This window comes from Olea europaea, unplaced genomic scaffold (genome assembly GCF_002742605.1).
Source record: "Olea europaea var. sylvestris unplaced genomic scaffold, O_europaea_v1 scaffold2790, whole genome shotgun sequence".
In the NCBI taxonomy this organism is placed as follows: domain Eukaryota; kingdom Viridiplantae; phylum Streptophyta; class Magnoliopsida; order Lamiales; family Oleaceae; genus Olea; species Olea europaea.
Window position 1 is genome coordinate 24,362 of NW_019246377.1, and position 21,890 is coordinate 46,251.

Sequence of the window (21,890 nt, forward strand, 5' to 3'; positions counted from 1 at the left end):
TATTAAAAGATGTCTATTTTGAGATTTTCCTATTTATGGGAGGAATTTCTTGTAATTTTTGGCCTTTTATATATGCTTCATCTTCAAAAAAGTACTGATCTATATCCTGTAGACATGGTCTTAATGCAATAATGTTAGACACGTATCATGAGACTTTTGTCACTCTCTATAGGCATGTTTTTATTGAGGGGAATCAATACAAATCTTACCACTGTTGTTTTGGAATTTATTCAAATACAGAAATATTTAGTGGTAATTTTTTTGAAATGATATTTTAACATTCTGAAAAACAATTAATGGGCATTGATTATTTTTAATAATGCTATTTAAAACTGAATATGAAAGATAACATTAGCAAATAATAGTAGAATAGAAACTCACTTCACATTAAAAACGTACACGTTTTATTTCTACATTTTATAATTATCTCTGAAGAAAATAAATCACATAAAATTATGGCAATTAATTCAAGATCATTAAAGGGAGATATTGTATTATTTATGGTTGCATGGATGGTAACATCAGCCATGAGTCGTGCTGGAGCGATAGTATCAGAAGTGGCAATGGCACCAGAGGGGAAGTACTGCAAGGATTTTCTGAATTCTGAAAGATCTCAAAGGTTGCGAAGTGCAGATGTTTAAAGCAGTGTTTGGAGTTCCGCTTGACTCGTCGTGCTGCCGAGTTGTCTATGATATAGCCGATCACTGTGTTCCTAAAGGTTTTATTTTATCTCATGTGGAGTTGCCTGCCGCTCTAGAACCATGCTTGCCCTGCGTCCCCAGAGACGGGGAGTACTGTCCGGATAAATGATTTTTGCATGATATGTTGAATATTGATACAGAATCTAAAGGACTGTATGAATTTTCTTGTTTTAAAATCTTATAGTTGAATAAGAATAATGATCTGAACTTTTCTTAATGATTGTGATATTAATTTCGTTTCAGTCAGCTTAGTTATTAATAATATTCTGAAGCTTTGATGAAAATTTTTACGATTTCCAGAAATATACTTTGGCCTAAAGTACTCTTGTTTCTTCCTTTCTCCTTTATTATTCTTCACTGTCATCAGTCATCACCCTCCTTTTGTTGTGTTCAACAAATCAATCACAAGACCAAAAATCCTTCTTTATCAGTTAGTATTATCTCTGACTTTTTGAAATATTTTATTCGTATGCCTCTATGCAAAGAAAACATAAATGATTTCATTTAATAAACAGAAAAATATTCAGAACAATCTAAAAATTATGAAAATTAAAGAATAAAATAAATGCCAGAATTCACCTTATCGGCCATAAAATAAAATATAGTCCCATAATAGATAGAGATATCAAGTGCCTTATGAAATCTTGAACATAATCTTTATAAAATTAATGCATGCTTATCTGTTTATAATTTAATTAGAAATAATTAGGTTAACATATAAATAGAATTGATTTATATTGACGGGTAAGAATTAACAATTGACGGATAATTGAGAATTAAGTGCATGTTTGGCTCCTTTAAAATTATAAATTATTTACTACAGTATTATTCTTCACTATACATTCACACAATAGAATATTGTACATACAAACCAATGAAATTTCTTTATCTTTTAGGCACACATTCTCCAAAAATATTATTCAAAACTCTTTAATTTTCCAAATAATGGGTAACAAATCGGGACTAAATAATATTGTATTACTTGTCCTCGATTGAATTTTAATCTAAGACTTTCGTTGACATTTGAATCGCTTCAATTAGTTTTTAATTAGGAAAGTAAAACTCAAATCATCATCTTAATTGTGTATGTTATGTTAATATTAGTGTCTATTTAATTGCAAAGATAGAATTTGGGTGGGAAGAAAATGAATTCCAGGGAATTGAATTGCCTAGAAATTATTTGACTAGGAATTGTCAATTATTGTGTTTGATTGATATAATTTTTAACGTGAAAAATGCTGAAATAAAAATATTTTTTGTGTTCGTTTACTTTGTTTACATGAAAATTGTCAATTAAAGAGATATAATTTATTGTTATTGGGGATATAATTTGTTTCCATTTTCCATGGAATCATGGCTTATCAAACATGGCCTTAGTTTCAAATTAAAGTAGAATCGATAAATAATCTTCGTGGGATGATACTTTTTTCATGATTTTATTACTGATCTATGTTCCATTATCTTGAGAGATAAGTTCGAAACAAAGTGTTTGGAGTACTTGGGCTCTCTATTATCACCATGTTGATGATCCAAATTTGGCAAGTTTGCTCGTAGACCTCTGTGGTAGTGTCTACTAAGATATCGTCATTTAAATGGGATATAAATTAAATACGATAAAACTTATGAGGGAACCACTCTACTTCTTTGGTGTGTTTCTTCCTCATCTTGAGTTGTGCAAGATAGAAACGAAATGGTTAATGAAGAGGGTGGTGTTCATTTCTATTATGATTTGGAATGTTTTAATACCAATTTGCTGTAAAAAGATAAGAGATTAAGCAATATATGAAGTAAAGATTACAAGAACACAAGAATAAAATAATTTGCAGAGAATGAAAATTTTACTAAATTATGAAGAAATAATACAAAAATTATGTGTTTATAAAGTTTCTATCTTCTTCTTAATCATAATGAAGAACCAACTATATATAGAGAACAAATAAGGGACGTCCAAACCATTATAATAGAGTTATAATTGAAATAGAATACCAAAAATGGAGTCCAAAAAAGAAAAGGAGTCTAAACAGGGCAGGTACGCATAATAGGAGGCTCCACAGCATGGATTTGCTCTATTATTTATAGTTGTTGGTGCCTAAGCGCCGCAATCTAATGCCTAGGCGCCTCATCTCCAACCCAAACTCCTTCCAGTGATGTTTTTCTTCGTTCTAAAGTCTTCTTCAAGTTCAACACTAATTCCTACTCCCACTGACTTTAATAAGCAACAACCTCTCATATTATTTATTTGGGATTAATTAAGACCCTATCTAAGAGATTTTTTTTAAAAGAATTATTTTTTGAATAGTAAATTTTTCGAGAATATGTGGTTAAAAAATAAGAAATAGTTTTGAATTTACGTCAAGAACATTTTATTGATAAATTGTGTGGTTAAAAATGAATATGAAAAAAAAAGAATTTTGAAAAAATGATTACAGAAAAGAGGCTAAATTACTTGGCAAATGTTTTATTGAGAAGAATCAATATAAATCACCCTTTGGAAAGTAAGGGATGGATATGAAATGGCATAAGAAGATTTTGTAGATTTTTCAAGCAAAATTTCTCACTTACATGAGAGTGTGTTTGATAGCACACCATTTTCCATGAAAATGGAAAATCAATACTAACTTTTGTAGTGTTTGATAGGTGAAATTTTCTATGAAAAATGAATTCCACATTTCTTAGCCACATCAGCATATTCCATCAAATTCTTGAATCCCAATTCTCACCACTTGGTGAGAATTGGGATTCTTGGTTACTGTAGTAATTTTTAAATTTTTTTTTGCAATGGAAATAAATTCTAAGAATTATTATAAAAAATATTTCCTTTTAATTGACAATTTTCATGTAAAACAAAGTCAAACGAACATCAAAAGATAGATGATTTTTTTGAATTTTTTTTTTGTTGGCAATGGAAACAAATTCTATATCTAATACCAGCAAATTATATCCATTTAATTGACAATTTTCATGTAAAATAAAGTCAAACGAACATAAAAAAATACTTTTGTTTTAATATTTTCCACGTAGAAAATTATACCAATCAAACACAATAATTTACAATTTCCAAGAAAACAATTTCTAGACAATTCAATTCTCTGATATTCGTTTTCAATTCAATTCAATTCCATCTTTGTAATCAAACGGACTCGAAGATCATCAACTCTTAGCACTATTTGTTTGGAATTAACTAAATTGCAGAAACTAACTCAATAACTCATCAATTAAAAAAAGGGTATCCGTTTTGTAGGAGAATCAATATAACTCAAACATAACTCATGAGTTACAATAGCATTAAAATTTTATGAAACGATATATAAAATTCAAGAACAACTAATGAATTCACCCAAAAAAAAAAAAAAAAAACTGTAGCGAATTAAGTAGAATAGAAACACACTTGAATTAAAAACTAATACACTTAAGTAATGTAATTTCACATATAAATAGCCCATTCTTAGAAGCATCTCCCCACAAATCCATTTTATAATCTTCATTCAAGAGGGAAAAAAAATTTCGAAGTACATTTTCAAAGAAGTTTTATTACAAAAATTATGGCATCTTCTGCTAAGGGAGCTTTTTCATTGTTACTTATGCTTATATGCATGGAGACAACAGTAGTTATGGCTGCAAAGCAAAAATTCTCGCATTTTGCCGTTGCACCACCGCCACAATTGTCTGCTGTTGGGCCGGGCCCAGACGCAATGCCGACTGTGGAACTGTCGTGCTGGGCAGAAGGTTGCAAAGCAGAGATTTTTAAAGCACTGTTGGGAGTTCCCCTTGACAAATCGTGCTGTCAAGCTGTCAAACAAATAGCTCAAAACTGCTTACCAAAATGGTTTCATTTATATAAGGTGTTCGTGCCTTTCGCTCTGGAAAAGTGCATTTTCCTCCCTGCATAACTGGCCAGCAGTTGAACTATAAATATATGAACGGATGATTTTAGCAGCTTTAAATGATGCATACTGTGAAAGACTACCTAAATTTTCCTTAGTCTGAATCTTACAGCGGATAATGAAAATGAATAACTCGTAGTTATGATTTTGATTTTTCTTCAATCAATATATTAATAGGAGCATTGTGAAGCTATAATGAAGAATTTTTACAAATTTAGAGGAATATCTTTTGATCTTTCATGGGATTTCAGTTAAAAGTTTAGTTTGTTATGCATGTTTCAAACAACATCGAAATCGAAATGATTATAGAAGAAAAAGAGTAATTGTGGAGTGTTGCAAATATTGCATAACAAACATGGGGAAGTCCTTTCTATGATGCTCGTTCACATCACATCACCAATTCTGAAAAACAATTAATGGGCATTGATTATTTTTGATAATGATATTTAAAACTGAATGTGGAAGATAACAGTAGCAAATAAAAGTGGAATCGAAACTCAATTTACATAAAAACACGTACACGTTTTATTACTACATTTTATAAATAAATAGCTCACCATTTTGCAAATATCTTTGAAGAACTTAAATCACATAAAATTATGGCAATTAAATCAAGATCATTAAAGGGAGATATTGTAATATGTTAAGAAATATGGGCTGCCTTATTTAATCTTGGGCTATTGGGCCTGTGGGCTACATTTATGCTGAGCCCAACAATATGAGAAACCGGGTTGCTGGCCTTTTTTAATATATCGTATTTTGGAAACACGATTTTAGCCTCTAAAGAGAGTGTGAATCAGCCGTCCACGTGGCTACGTTCTTTCCCTTCGATTGTGACTGTTGAACTGATCAGATATATACTTGACATTGGCACTATTCACGTTCTCTGGGTCCTTCTTTCAGTCTCTTCGTCTCTCTTCGTTCTCTGATTGAAAATTAGGGTTTTGATCTCTAATGTTGAAATCGATCTTTCTGATTGATATAGTTGTTCTTAGTGATAGAATCTGATTGCTGTGTATAATCGATAGATAGTGCTTTGTCAGGTTACTTCTATTGTGAAAAGAGGCGAGAGAAATACGAAGAAATTTGAGATTTCTTCGCACATTTGTACTATTTCTTGGTTGAAACTAGTGGATCTTGAGCCAAATCCTTTAGTGGATGCTCAACGGGTGATTAGGTCTCACGACTGAACATCCAAGCCCTTTCGAGGGCGAAAAATCTCTATGTTCTTTCATTTTTTAATTTCTGCAACTTTTATTTACGGTTACAAACTCGATCCTCAAACTTGAAATGTTAAAAATAACATAATATTTATGGTTGCATGCATGGTGACAGCTGCCATGAATCTTGATGGGAGGCAGTATCAGAGATAGTATTGGCAATGGAGGGACCGTGCATTGATTCTCCAAAAGCTATCAAAGGCTGTGAAGTGCAGATTTTTAGAAGCAATGTTTGGACTTCGGCTTGACTCTTTGTGCTGCCGAGTTGTCTACGGACTACAATATGGCCGATAAATGTGTGCCTAAAGAATATAATTTTGCCTGCCGCTCTAGAACCATGCCTGCCCTGCATTCCCATAAGAAGGGGGGGTGGGGTGGGGGTGGGGTGTGGTACTGTACAGATAATTCGAAGAAATGATTATTGCATGGTATGTTGAATATTGATGCAGAATCTAATTTTCTTGTTTTAAAATCTTATAGACATGGAAGAAGAATAATGATCCACGATCTGAACTTTTCTTAATGATTGTGGTCAGGGACGAATTTAGGAGTTTGAGTTAGCACATGTGGTCGTTGACTATCTACCGTTGATCGCAATAAAATATTAAAAGTTCGTTTGATACTAACAAAAAAAAAAATGATTTTGTAATAGTGATTTGATGGAGAATGTGTGGCTAAAAAAATAAATAAATTTGAATCTGTGTGTAATATTTTTTTTTGATGAATATGTGGTTGAAAAAAAGAGAAAAAAATGTATTTGAAAAAAAAAAAATAGGAATCTTATTTTGTTCAAATTGAACATATGTTATTATGTTATAAGAATAAAAGGACTTATCTAATGATATTGTTGCCAAGCTTTGTATATTTTAAAGGAAGAGCACGGATTCGAATCTTTTTTATTGCACTTGCATTACAATAGATAGAACCAAATAAATATTATTTTGTTGAGCTTATTACAAGTAATTGATGGGTGTCATGGTAGTGAAGATCATACTATATCTAAGAAAAGGTCACAAGTTTGAATTTTTGATTGGTCTCTCACTCTCTTCAATTTTGGCAAAAATTGTTATATTAAAATATTATTGCACAATAGTTTGTTGGTGAAAAAAGTTCGAATCCGAGACCTCCACCATGCACTTTTAGCAACTGACCAAGTGAGCCACACAAATTACTTGAAATTAAATTGAGCATCAAAAATATAACCTAAAATTTTAATCCATTGTCAACCAAAAAAAAAATAAAAAATGGCTCCAGGCAGTTCCGGCGAATCTAGCTAGGGCGACTGCCCTAGTTCGCCACCACCTAGATCCGCCACTGATTGTGGTATTAATTTCATATCGGTCAGTTTGGTTATTAAGAATAGTCTGAAGCTTCGATGAAGATTTTTACGATTTCCAGAAATATCTTTGACATAAAGTATCCTTGTTTCTTCCTTTCTCCTTCAGTATTCTTCGCTACCATCACCCTTCTTTCGTTGTATTCTATAAATCATTCACAAGACCAACGGCACTTCTTTATCAGTTAGTATTATGTCTGACTTTTTGAAACACTTATTCATATGCCTATATGCAAAGGAAACTTCAATGATTTCATGTAATAAAGAGAAAAATATTCAGAACGCAATCTCAAAATTTTGAAAATTAAAGAATAAAATAAGTGCCAGAAATTCACTTATTGGCCGTAAATAAGATAGAGTCCTATAATAAATGGAGATATTATGTTCCTTATAAAATCGTGAATGATGATCTTTGTGAATTAATGCATGCTTATGTGTTTGTGTTTGTGTTTGTAATCGAATTAAAAATAATAAGGTTCACATATAAATATAGAATTGAACGCAAGAATTAACAATTGATGGATAATTGAGAATTAACTTATATTGTATTCCTCATCCTTAATTGAATTTTATTCTAATCGTATGCATTCAAATTGCTTCGATTAGCTGTCAATTAGAATAATAAAACTCGAAATCATCATCTTAATTTTGCAAGTTCTATTACGTTCAATGAAGAAAAGGTTTCTCCTCTCTATGCCCTGATTCACATGCTTCTTTTCTTTCTCATTTTTTTTGAAATCTTACATGGTATTAGAGCAGTGAAGCTCCATCTCCATGGCTTCCCAACCAACTGATGCTGAAAACAATGGGACTAATCTCCATTTCCATGACTCTACAAAGTTGGACCGAAACGCTGAAATCAACCAAAAAATTTCCTTTCTTTTCCTCAATTTCACAGACCCTGCAAATCCTTACCGATTGGAGAATGGAGATAGTCCTGGAGTGACTCTTATCATTGACCCACTAACCACGGACAATTATGCAACCTGGTCACGTGCAATGCGTCGAGCACTTAGAGCAAAAAATAAATTGGGCTTTATTAATGGGAGTATCCAGAAGCCGACTGATCCAAATGACCCTAAGTTTGACGTTTGGGAGCGATGTAACGATATGGTCATTTCCTGAATTCAAAACTCCATCAGTACTGCTATCTAATCCAGTATTGTGTTTGTAGATGATGCTCAGGAAATCTGGTTGAAGTTAAGGGACCGTTTTTCCTAGCTAAACGAACCTCAAATATTCCAACTCAAAAAAGCTATGGCTAGCCTGTTGCAAGAAAATGATTCAGTAAGTATTTATTATGGGAAATTGAAGTCAATATAAGATAAATTATCTATTTATGACCTTATCCCATCTTGTGAGTGTGGCAAATTGAAAACACTTCTAGATCGATACCAAATCAATTGTGTTATGCAATTTCTTATTGGCTTGAATAAGAAGTATGCAAATATTAGAGACCAAATTACGCTCATCGACCCTTACCTTCTGTTAACAAAGTTTTTTCCCTCATTCAACAACAGGAACATCAGAACCAGATGACCTCCCATACCCCTGCACCTGATTTTGTGGCTTTAGCTACCAAATCTAACTACCAGACCTATAAGCCAAACAATTTTAAACCTTCTGTTAATCAGAAGAGAGAGAGACCTTATTATTCCCACTGCAAGATTCAAGGGCATCCTCTGGAGAACTGTTTCAAGGCTGGCAATGCTGAGCCACCCATTTGCACTTATTGCAATATGATTGGCCACATGGTTGACAAATGCTATCGGCTTCATGGGTACCCTTCAGGACATAAGCTGTACAAGGCCAAATGTGCTAGTTCTTTGGCCAAGAATCTTTGTGTTGCTTCTGACCAGGAGAAGGAAAGTGAGAACAAAGTGGAGTTGACAAAGGGCCAATACGAGCAGCTAATGGCCCTGCTATAGAACAAGGACTTCACAATTACTTCTCCTTCAATTAATCATGCTCAGACTCTTTTCAAGCCATCTGCAATTGATCCTAAAGCATCTACTATGTCTGATATAACCACTACTCTATCCATTGTCATACATAGTTCATCTTATCCCACAAATATTCCTAGGATAATTGGCTCGAGAGCCACTGACCATGTGATTTGTTGCACTTCCTTTTTTAGTACTATCATGGTTGAAGTTTCTTATTCTGTGAAATTACCAAAATGGAATCTCATTCTAGTCACTCATCTCGGTACGGTCAAGATTAGGACAATATGTTTTTGATCAATGTTTTGTGTGTTCCTTCATTTTCCTTTAATCTTATCTTTACTAGAAGGTTGACACAATCACTTACACGTTGTCTTCTTTTTCTGTCCAATGCTTGCTTTATTCAGTATCTTTCCACTTGGACCACGATTGGGATTACTAAATCACATGGTGGCCTTTATCATCTGCTAACAAAAGATGTCCCTCCTTCAGCTCTTGCCAAAGCCTTTCCTCAATTTACTCAATATAACTCCATTGTTTCTTCATCTGTTATCAACAGTAGTAATGTATCAGACCTTTGGCATTGTCGCTTAGGTCATATCTCTATTTCCAGATTGCATTTGATCACATACCCCATTGTAAAGGGCAAAGTTGTTCCTAGTAATACTACTTGTTGCTGCGTATACCCTTTGGCTAAGCAACATAGAGTTCCTTTTTCTTGTTAGTCAATACAAATCTTCCCACATACTTGAAATGATACAATTGTGATTTATGGGGCCCATGTTCTAATACTGCCTATGATGGCAGCAATTATTTTCTTACTATTGTGGATGATTTTTGTAGGCGTACTTGGGTTTATTTACTTAAGACAATATCTGAAACCAGAAAGTGCATGGAGTCTTTCTATAACATGATTGAAACTCAATTCAAAGAAAAAATCAAATTGCTTAGGAGTGATATTGGGGTAAAATTCCAAATGAGGGATTTCTTTAACACCAAAGGCATAATACATCAAAGAAGTTGTGTGGAAACACCTCAACAAAATGGTGTAGTGAAAAGAAAACACCAAAACCTCCTTAATGTGGCTAGAGCTCTTCGTTTTCAAGCCTCTCTTCCCTTAGAATTCTGAAATGATTGTCACCCGACCTCTGCATATATTATAAATAGAACTCCCACACCGTTGCTTGACAATAAAACTCCATATGAAGTTCTCTTCAATACTAAACCATCTTATGCTCACATGCGAATTTTAAGATGCCTTTGATATGCTACCACGTTGTCTCATGGGAGAAAGAAGTTTGATCCAAGGGACAGAAAATGCATTTTTTGTGGTAAAGGCTACAAACTGTTGGATCTAGAGAACAAGACCATCTTCCTCTCAAGAGATTTTGTTTTTCATGACTCATTGGTTATGACTTATCTCCTTATAAAGATCCCATCTTGCCTGTCTTTTCTTTACCTATTTCTAATTCTGTTGACTCTCCTTCTTCTTCTATAAGTCATATCCCTCCTTCTATAGAAGTCCATGACAGTAATCATAGCAGCCCTTCAACTTCTACTTCTCTTTCTAATTCCCCTCCTTCAATCTCTCGGGTCAGTCCTAGTTCTCATCCTGTTGTGGATGAAATTCCCCTTCGTAGGTCCACTAGGAATGGGAATGCTCCCAAATATCTTGATGATTTTCACTGTCAACAGGTCACTATCAATTGACAATCACAGCCTTCAAGCAAGGCCACTTTCTCTTCTTCTAACATTCTTTATCCTTTGATTGATGTCTTACCTTACCATAATTTTTCTCCTGAAATGCAATTCTTTGCTTCTTCTATTTCAAAGCATGTTGAATCACATACTTATCAAGAAGCAGTTAAAATTCCTGACTAGTGCAAGGCCACGGACACTGAACTGTTAACAAAACTTGGATTCTCACGGACCTTCCACCTGGAAAAGAAGCCATTGATTGTAAGTATGTTTACAAGGTGAAATGTAATTCAGATGTGTTAGTGGATAGGCTAAAAGCCAGGTTGGTTGCCAAAGGGTAGACACAGCAAGAGGGCGTAGATTACCATGAGACTTTCTCCCTCGTTACAAAGATGGTAACAGTTCAGTGTCTCATTAGTATTGCTACAGTTCAAGGCCTTGATTTACATCAATTTGATGTAAATAGTGCCTTTTTACATGGAGACCTTCGAGAGGAAGTATATATGAGAAAACCGCTAGGGTATACCAAATGAGGACCTGATCATGTTTGTAAGCTCCTCAAGAGCTTATATGGGCTTAAACAAGCCTCTAGGCAAAGGTATGCAAAACTTTGTTCTTGCCTTTTGCATTTTGGTTTTGAGCAATCCAAAGTAGACTACAGTTATTTACTAAAAGAGATAAAGACTCCTTCATGGTTTTGCTTGCTTATGTTGACAATATCTTAGTTGCAAGCAATAGGTTGGATTCAATTGCTGCCTTAAAACAATTGTTGGGTGCACAGTTCAAGATAAAAAGACCTTGGGACTTTAAAGTATTTTCTTGGGATAGAGGTAACATGATCAACAAAAGGAGTTCATCTTTGCCAGCGAAAATATAGTTTGGACATTTTCTCAGACTCAGATACTTTGGCTTCTAAACCTATGAAAATCCCCATGGATCAAAATGTAAGACTCAGGAAAGGTGGTGGGAAACCTTTATCTGATCCCATCTCTTCTCGCAGATTAATTGGAAGGCTAATGTATTTAACAATAACAAGACTTGATATTAACTACACTGTACTGACTCTCAGCCAGTTCATGACTTGTCCCACAACAGCTCATTTGGTAGCAGCATACAAGGTTCTATTGTACATTAACTCAGCTTCGGGTCAAGGCATTTTCTTCTCAGCTTCTGCTCCTTTACAACTTCAAGCCTACTGTGATTCCGACTGGGCTTTTCGCTCGGATTCTAGAAGATCTATCACGAAGTATTGTATCTTCATAGGACATTCCTTAATTTCTTGGAAATTCAAGAAGCGGATCATTGTTTCTCGATCTTCAGCCGAATCTGAATACCAAGCTATGGCTACCACTTGCTCAGAACTCATGTGGCTTCGCTACTTACTTCATGACCTACAAATATCACACCCTAAACCTGCATTGCTCTTCTGTGATAACCAAGCAGCCCTCGACATAGCTACAAATCCTGTCTTTCATGAAAGAACTAAGCATATAGAGATTGATTGCCACTTAATTCATGATAAGATCTTGGAAGGCAATGTTCGGACCTCTTATGTCTCCACTCATTCACAATTGGCACACTTCCTTACCAAGGCTTTGCCCTCTTACGTCCTTCATTCCCACTTGTCCAAGATGGGAACAGTCAACCTCTATTCTCCATCTTGCATGGGGTATTAGAATCTGTTGATGCTATTACTCATACAAGTTGCTGAAGCAGAAAGGTTCTAGAGAGCACCAATTTGTTAGAGAATTTTTTTTTTTTCGGTAATCAAAAAGACTTGTGGGCGTTCAATTCAATGAAGAAAAGGTTTCTCCTCTCAAAGCCCTGATTCACATGCTTCTTCTCTTTCTTATTTCTTTTGAAATCTTACATTCTGCAACATAGAAACGAAATGTTAATGAAGATGGCGGCGGTAGTTTCTACTATAAAAATCAAGTCAGTGTGACATTTATAAAACATTTTTGCTTTGGAAAATGTATGAAGGGAATTTCTTATTTTATGCATAAGATGGTTTTTTCTTTTCTAATCTTAAATGCCCTTTTTTGGTCTTTCTGGATATTATGAGGGTCATACTTGCTTCTAAGTATTATTTGCCACTCATATTCTTTACTTGGGAACTATTCATCATCAAATAGAACACAAAATTTGGCAAATGTTTTATTGAGGAGAATCAATATAACTCTTAGCACTCTTTGTTTTGAATTAACTAAATTGCAGCAACTAACTCACCAATTTAAAAAATGGTATCCGTTTTGTGTGAGAATTAATATGACTCAAAATATAACTCATGAGTTACAATAGCATTATGCAAGAAAAAATGGTGCAGGGAGTCAGGCGCCATGCGCCCAAATTGAAAGTAAGATGCAGTGAGGCGGGCGCCATGGCGCCCGACTCAACTATTTATATAATTGTTTTTCCCCCTTCATTTAGACCCGATTTTAAGAGCAAAATAGAAGAGAAAGCTTGGATAGAATTTTACAAGATTGAGGTTGTTCATCTTTAGTATAAATTCAAAGCTATTTATATTCTTGGGGATTAACTTGAGGCTTGTTCAAGTAATCCAAATACATTGTTCTTCCAATATACATTGAAAATCATTTCTTCCCCATTTTCTTGTTCTTGAAGTGGTTTGGGAATTTTTTTTCACATTGTCAAACTTTATTTCTTGGGCAATCTTGGGAGGTCGTTTTTTTCCCAACAATTTGGTATCAAAGCTTCTTCTTAAATCAAGGTGGTTAAACTTCGATTTTTGGTGAGTTGCTTGAACTTTGTTGTGCACACAAGGTGTTTGTAAAAATTCCCAAGTAAACTTTGGTGGTTTATTTCCGGTAAACAAGTAGATAAATCATGTCTACTAGAGGAATGGTGAAGATTGGGAAGTATGAGATAGAGAAATTTAATGGGAAGAATGATTTTTCATATTGGAGAATGCAAATGAAAAATTTGTTGATTTCTCAAAAGTTGCACAAGGCATTGGCGGGAAAGGAGAAGAAGCACGTTGATATGTCGGACGGATTGGGAAGAGCTAGATCTTGAGGCACGAGCGTCTATCATTCTATGCCTTGAAAGAGATGTTGCTTTCTTGGTTGATAGTGAGGTAACGGCGGCGGAAGTGCGGACAAAGTTGGAGGTGAACTTCATGACGAAGACTCTAACAAATCGGATCTATTTGAAGTCCAAATTGTATACTTGTAAGATGGATGAAGGTACACCAATCCGGGAGTACGTCAACAAGTTTGATAGGATCATATTGGACTTGAAGGACATTGATGTGGAAGTAGATGATGAGGATCAAGCACTTCTACTACTTCTTTCATTGCCAAAGTCTTACGAGAACCTAGTACAAATATTGATGCTTGTGGGTGATAAACTTGTGATGGAGGACACTAGAACGTTACTTCTAGCGAATGATCTTCGAAAGATTGCAACTAGTGGCATGTTTACCATTGGTAACAAGGAGCAAGCTCAAGGATTGTTTGTAAGGGGTAGAAGCAATGTACGACCAAAGGGCAAGGGAGAAAAATCTAAATCGAGTTCTAGACCTCTTGGAAATGGTCTTGTTTCAAATGCGGCGAGGTCAGGTATTTCAAGGCGAATTGTACTAACAAAAGGGGTTCAAAGAAGAACAATAAGAACAACAATGGGAAGGTACAAGTCAAGCAAGAGGTAAGCTATGCCTCGGAAGGAGGGGAAAGCGATTAGTGCTACACCATCTCTTGTGATGAAGAAACATCCGGTAAGTGGATTCTTGACTCTGGATGCTCTTACCATAAGTGTCCAAATAGGAAGTGGTTTACTACCTATAGAAGCACTGATGGTGGAATCGTGTTGCTAGGTAATAACCATTCCTGTAAAACGGTGGGGCTCGGTTCAATTAGAATCAAGATGCATGATGGAGTGGTTAGAACATTGATGGATGTTAGATATGTTCTTGATTTGCGGAAGAACTTTATCTCTGTTAGTGCCTTAGACTCCGGTGGTTGCAAGATTGTAATATGGAATGGAGTAAAGAAGGTTGTTCGTGGTTCTTTGATTGTAATGAAGGGTATTCGTGAAGGCAATCTCTATGCTCTTCAGGGTACTACAGTTACAGAAGATGTAGCAGTTGGAACAAGTGGAAGTGGTGGAGACCCATGTGAGTGCACTCGGCTATGGCATAGGAGGCTTGGGCATATGTCTGAAAAGGGGCTAGATTTGTTAGTCAAGAAAGGTTTGCTAAAGAATTTGAAGAAGTCTTGCATGGATTTTTGCGAGCATTGCGTGTACGATAAAGCACACCGAGTTCAGTTCCAGCCAAGCAAATAAAGAAGCAGAGACATTCTAGACTATGTGCACACGAATGTATGGGGTCCGGCTTCTGTCACTTCCAAAGGCGGTTCCAGGTATTTTGTTACATTTGTTGATGATTATTCTAGATATGCTTGGATTTATTTTTTGAAGCATAAGAATGAGGTATTCGACACTTTCAAGAAGTGGAAAACAATGGTTGAAAACAGAATAGGAAAGAAATTGAAGACACTGCGATTTGATAACGGTACTAAGTATACTGATGGTGCTTTCAAGGAGTTCTATGGTAAGGAAGGCATTGCGAGACACTGGACAGTTAGGAATACACCGCAACAGAATGAGGTCGCAGAAAGACTAAATCACACATTTTGAGAGAAATCGATGTGTATGCGATCCTATGCTGGTTTGGGCAGAGAATGGTGAGCAGAGTCGGTTGCAAATGCTTGCTACATAGTGAACCGATATCCACATTCAATGTTAGATGGAGATGTACCTTACAGGGTATTGACAGGAGAACATGCAGATTATGAGAAATTCGGAATATTCGGATGCACAGCCTACTATCACGTCAACGAGGGAAATCTTGATGCGAGGGCCAAGAAGGCTATATTCCTGGGGTATGCGACAGGTGTAAAAGGCTATCGCCTATGGTGTGTAGAGGATTCTAAGTTCATAATCAGCAGAGATGTCACTTTTGATGAGAACTCCATGGTAGCTTCGTTGAAAGCTACAGTGCCCGGTGGTGATGATGTTGAGACTACAAAGTCTTAAGTTGTTGACATAGAATCTAGAGATCAACCTGGTTCTAGGCATGCTCAAGAGGAACATCATACAGACACTCAAGATGAGAGTGATGATGGACTTGAATAAGAGGCGGTTCAGCAAGAGAATGTACAGGCACAGCAACAACAACAGCTTGCAGATAACTTGGCTTCCTCTAGGCCACGCCGTACTTACAAACAAGTTCTAAAGTTGGGGTCAGACGAGCCTTTGAGGCATTATGGGCAGACAAATTTGGTTGAGTATGCACTCTTGGTGGAGGATGATGAGCCTACCACTTTCAAGGAAGCTATTTTAAACAACAATAGTGAGAGTTGGGTGGCAGCAATGGAAGAAGAGATGGAATCACTTCACAAGTACCAAACATGAGAGGTTGTCCCATTGCCCATAGGTAAGAAAGCTATTGATTGCAAGTGGTTGTACAAAAAGAAAGAGGATCCTACCAAGCTCGGTGGTACAAGATTCAAAGCAAGGTTAGTGGCTAAGGGGTTTGCACAAAGAGGGAGAGTTGACTACAATGAGATCTTTTCTCCGGTGGTCAAGCATACTTCCATTCGGGTGCTATTGAGTATTGTTGCTCATCATGATCTTGAGCTGGAACAACTCGATGTCAAAACTGCCTTCTTGCACGGGGACTTGGATGAGGAAATCTATATGCATCAACCTGAGGACTACAAGGTTGAGGATAAGGAACGTCAGGTATGTCGCTTGAGAAAATCACTTTATGGATTGAAGCAATTTCCTCGGCAGTGGTACAATCGATTTGACTCCTTCATGCTAAAGCATTGCTTCTCCAGAAGTGAGTATGATTGTTGTGTTTATATTCGAAAACTTCGAGGAGGTAACTATATCTATCTTCTATTGTATGTGGATGACATGCTTATCGCTTCGAAAAGCAAGGTGGAGATAGATAGGTTGAAATCTCAACTTGGTAAAGAGTTTGAGATGAAGGATATGGGGGCTGCTAGGAAAATACTGGGAAATGGAGATTAGAAGAGAGAGGACGAATCGGCGAATGTTCTTAAGTCAGAAAGGCTACATTGAGCGGGTTATTGCTAGGTTTGGGTTGCAAGGTGCAAAGTCGGTGGTGACTCCATTGGCTCCACATTCCAGGCTCTTTGGTAAACAATCTCCTACTACAACGAAAGAAAAGGTACGCATGGATCGTGTACCTTATGCTAGTGCAGTTGGCAGTTTGATGTATGCCATGGTGTGTACACGCCCAGATATTTCACAGGCGGTTAGTGTGGTCAGTAGATTCATGGCGAATCCGGGGAAGGCACACTGGGAAGCTGTGAAGTGGATCCTGAGGTACTTAAAAGGTACCGCGGATACGGGTTTATGTTTTGGTAGAGATGCATGTCATATAAGTGGGTTTGTGGACTCGGATTATGCAGGTGATCTAGATAGACGACGATCTACTATTGGATATGTGTTTTGCATACATGGTGCCCCAGTTAGTTGGCGATCGATGTTACAGGCTACAGTGGCTCTTTCTACTACAGAGGCTGAGTATATGGCTATGGCAGAGGGAGTGAATGAAGCATTGTGGTTGTGGGGTCTTCTAGATGATTTGGGGATTGAGCAGGATTGTGTGGACTTGTGGTGTGATAACCAGAGTGCGATTCACTTGGCTAAGAATCAGGTTCATCATGCTTGAACCAAGCATATCGACGTCAGGTATCATTTTGTGCGTGATGTCATAGAGGAAGGTGATATTTCACTCTCGAAGGTACACACAAATGAGAACCCAATAAACATGTTAACCAAAGTGGTAACGGATAGCAAGTTTCAGCATTACTTGGACTTGCTTCACATTAGTCCGTGTTGATATGCCTGAGTGGGCATGGCCTTTCGGGGCGGGGTTGAAATGAGGTGGAGAGTATATGAAGGTGGAGGTGAACTACGGAGGCTTGATCCCAAGTTTTGGTTACGTAGGCAACCATGGTTTGAATGGTGCAGCCGAGTTTGGCGCTTACTGCTTCTTCTTGTGTTCGTCCAAAATTTGAGGTCTATCAAATGATGTACGAGGTGGAGAATTGTAAGAAAAAATGGTGTAGGGAGTCAGGCGCCATGGCGCCCAAATTGAAAGCAAGATGCAGTGAGGAGGGCGCCATGGCGCCCATGTTTTTGCACGAAACTTGGCGCCATGGCGCCCTACTCAGCTATTTATATAGCTATTTTCCCCCCTTAATTTAGACCTGATTTTAAGAGCAAAATAGAAGAGAAAGTTTGGATAGAATTTTACAAGATTGAGGTTGTTCATCTTGGGTATAAATTCAAAGCTATTTATATTCTTAGGAATTAACTTGAGGCTTGTTCAAGTAATCCAAATACATTGTTCTTCCAATATACATTGAAAATAATTTCTTCCCCATTTTCTTGTTTTTGAAGTGGTTTGGGATTTTTTTCACATTGTCAAGCTTTAGTTTTTGGGCAATCTTGGGAGGTTGTTTTTTCTCAACACATTAAAATGTTTTGAAATAAAAATCAAGAACAACTAATGAATACGCAAAAAAAACTGTAGCAAATTAGGTGAAACCGAAACACACTTGAATTAAAAACTAATACATTTAATTAATGTAATTTGACATATAAATAGCCCATTCTTAGAAGCATCTCCTCACAAATCCATTTTATAATCTTCCTTAAGAAAAAAATAGAAAATTCCAAGTTATATTACAAAAATTATGGCATCTAAATCAGCATATGCTAAGGGAGCTTTGTCATTGTTACTAATGCTTGTATCCATGGAGACAATAGCAGTTATGGCAGCAAAGCAAAATTCTCGCATTTCGCCGTTGCGCCACAGCCGCAATTGTCTCCTGTTGGGCTGAGACCAGATGCAATGCTAATCAAGGAACAGCCGTGCTTGGCAGCTCTAATATATGTTGAAGGTTGCAAAGCAGAGATTTTTAAAACAGTGTTTGGAGTTCCCCTTGACAATTCGTGCTGTCAAGCTGTCAAACAAATAGCTCAAAACTGCTTGCCAAAATGGTTTCCTATATATAAGGTGCTCGTGCTTTCCGCTCTGGAAAACTGCATTTTTGCTCCTGCATAACTAGCCAGTAGTTGAACTATAAATATATAAATGGATGATTTTAGCATGTTTTAAACGATGCATGCTGAAAAGACTACATAATTTTTTTTTTAATATTATTAATTTTTTTTTTGCTGAATATTATAGTGGAGAATAAAAATGAATAACTCGTGGGTGTGATTTTGATTTTGCTTCAATCACCATATTACTAGGAGCATTTTGAAGCTTCAATGAAGAATTTTTACAAATTCGAAGGAATATCTTTTGCTTTTTGTGGGATTTCAGTTAATAAAAGTTTAGTTTGATATGCATGTCTCAAACAATAATATTGAAATGATTATAAAAGAAAAGGAATTATTCTATAGTGTTGTAAATACTGCTTAACAAACATGTAGAAGTCTTTTTTCGGATGTTCGTTTCACATCACATCACCAATCAATATATCTTAGTGAATAGTAAAAAAAAAAATAAATAAAAAATTTTGAATCCCAACCTTGAGGCCCCCCCGTCCTGCCTCTAGAGTTTTGTGAGGAAGGTAAATCGCGGGATGTGCCCCAACAGGTCAGGGAACAAGAGCTGCTTGTACACTGTGCCTACAAGGAGTTCAATTCCATGTCTCAGGAATCGAACCCTCACATTTCAACCATCAGCAAGGTGTGAGATAACCTATGATCTAGCACAAGAGGTACTTCATGTTTGGTTTATCTGCCTCGTGTTAGGTGACATTAGCAAAGCCCAAGAAATATCAAGTAAGAGTGCCTCAAAAAATATAATTTAGTTGATATGATGAATGGTAATTTGGGTAAGAAATCCTAATTTGACCACAAATTGCATGTCTAGACAGTAGGTTTCCATGGGGGATTGAGACGAAAAGTTAAAGTACATTAGGTAATTTTTACCTATATCATTCTCATATAAGAGCGACCTAAAAAGGGTGTTTTAAGTGTGGAGTTTGATCTTGTTTTATAGGGAGTGTTTGGGAGTGATTTTTCACTCAAAAAATTGATTTTTTGACCGTTATTTCACTGTTTCAACCGTAAAGCTTGACTTCTACTTAAAATGGAATGCGAGCCATTGGATTACAATGTGTGGCTGTGATCAAATACATGGTCTTTGACTAGTGGGCTACAATTATGGAAGAATCATTATTCATTTTTGGCTCTCTGATTTCGATTCTGCTCATTCTCTCTCCTCTCTGTGAAGAAACCCTTCCTCTTAGTGATTAGGGCTTGATTTCTTGAGGTCCTTTCAGAAAATAAAATCTGTAAAAACTGTGTAATACTATAGAAACAAATGTTCCTTTGTGGAACGTGATTTGCCGTGTGATATGCACCTGATTCTAAGTGATTCAAGAGAAGACAATTCGGGCTTTTAGTGAGATCTTCTTGATCCATTTTGATTCCTTTGTGGAATAGTGATTGGCTGTTGTTGTTCTTCATAAGATAAGTCTCTGTAATTTATTTCTTTGTAATTTCTGGAACGAATCTTGTAAACTTGCTGCCTGTTTTTGGGGCTTTATAGTGCAATCAAACTTTATTCAGTTTAATGGATGCCCAATAGGGGTTTAGGCGTTAGAAGTGGTCGTCGAACCTCTAGAGCTTTAGTTAAAAAATCTCTGTGTTGATTTTCTTATTTCTGCACTTTACTTACTGTTGTATTGTGGTTTTGTGAATCCTTATTAATCTTGGATACTCCTCAAACTTTTCAGTGGTGTCAGAGCAATCATGGACTTCTGGAGCATCTCTAATTCCTGTGAGTTGATTGGATTCTGAAACTTGCTTCAAATTGCTGTAAACATTGGCTAGTGGAAATTAAGTTTTATCAAACTCATTGGTGAGATCTTTCCTGCATTTTGTAACAAATTTTTACAGTAGGGTCTCCTAATTTTTCCCTTCACTAATAAAACCTATTGTGGCTAGTCTCAACAATTTGGGACCATAAAGCATAGTTGGAACCATTCAACTTAATGTTGATTGGGAGGCGGGACAGTTGAGAAATCAACAATCAGTGATATTGATGAGGTCTGGACACTAGTCAAGACTTATATCGTCTTGGTGGTCAAATTGTCCATAATGGATTCAGTCAAGATGTCATGGTGTAGGGTTGGTTCAAAAGAGATCATGGATTTCGAGTAGCCTAGTTCCTTTTTTTGTTAAGGGTAGAGTTGAGCAGGAAAACTAATACCATGCTCTGGTACCATGTCAAACAGAGATTTTGTGAAACAGGGATTTTCAATTACTTTACCGAGAATAAATTACATAGCTATAAAGATACAAGGAGGAGTTTTAGGAATCTATTCTAGGCTATGCATTATCTATGGCTAATTCATGTTTGACCCTCTAAGCGTGTGATTTTATAGTTAATTGATTCCTTTGATCTTGCTATTTACAATTAATTGTTTCTTGCATTCTTGCTATTCTAATTACTCAAGCCAACACAAACCTCATTCAAGTTAACCATTAGCTCTCTGACATTTTTACATCAAGATAACCCTAATGGATCACAAGCGTCCTGAGGCAATCGAGGTTCTCCAAGCTAATATGGTTCAAATTGAAGGGGCCCATAGTGTTGGTTGGTACGCCCTATGATGGCGACTCGTCGGAAAGTCATCCATTATGGCGAAATTAAATGTCTAGAGATATGGACAACATGAATTTTGAAGCTCACTACAACAAAAATAGCCTTTTGCAATGTTAAAAAAACGTTGTTGAAGACCTTTTGTAACGTTTGAATGTATGTTGCAAACCTCAGTGTTTCTATAGAGCGGAAGGATACGGTAACATTTTTTAAATGTTGCGAAAGACTTTTGGCAACATTTAAAAAAACTTTGCCATAAACACTTACAGCAACGTGTTTTAAACTTTGCCATAAGTGTCTACAGCAACGTTTAATAAAACGTTGTTGAAAGTCTTTCGCAACATTTAAAAAAAGTTGCCGTAAGTGTTTCGCAACAGTTTTTTTTACACAGTAATTTATATAAATTGACTCGCAAAATTGAAAA

At 36.2% G+C, this 21,890-nt stretch overlaps 1 protein-coding gene across 1 annotated transcript; it reads left to right on the forward strand.

Moving 5' to 3' along the window:
- Positions 1-11,174: 11,174 nt before the first annotated feature.
- Positions 11,175-13,285, forward strand: LOC111383934 (uncharacterized mitochondrial protein AtMg00810-like). Its single transcript, XM_023008128.1, has 5 exons — positions 11,175-11,302; positions 11,437-11,612; positions 11,677-12,320; positions 12,667-12,717; positions 13,109-13,285. The coding sequence occupies exons 1-5, from the start codon at positions 11,175-11,177 to the stop codon at positions 13,283-13,285; spliced, it is 1,176 nt and encodes a 391-aa protein (XP_022863896.1).
- Positions 13,286-21,890: the final 8,605 nt, after the last annotated feature.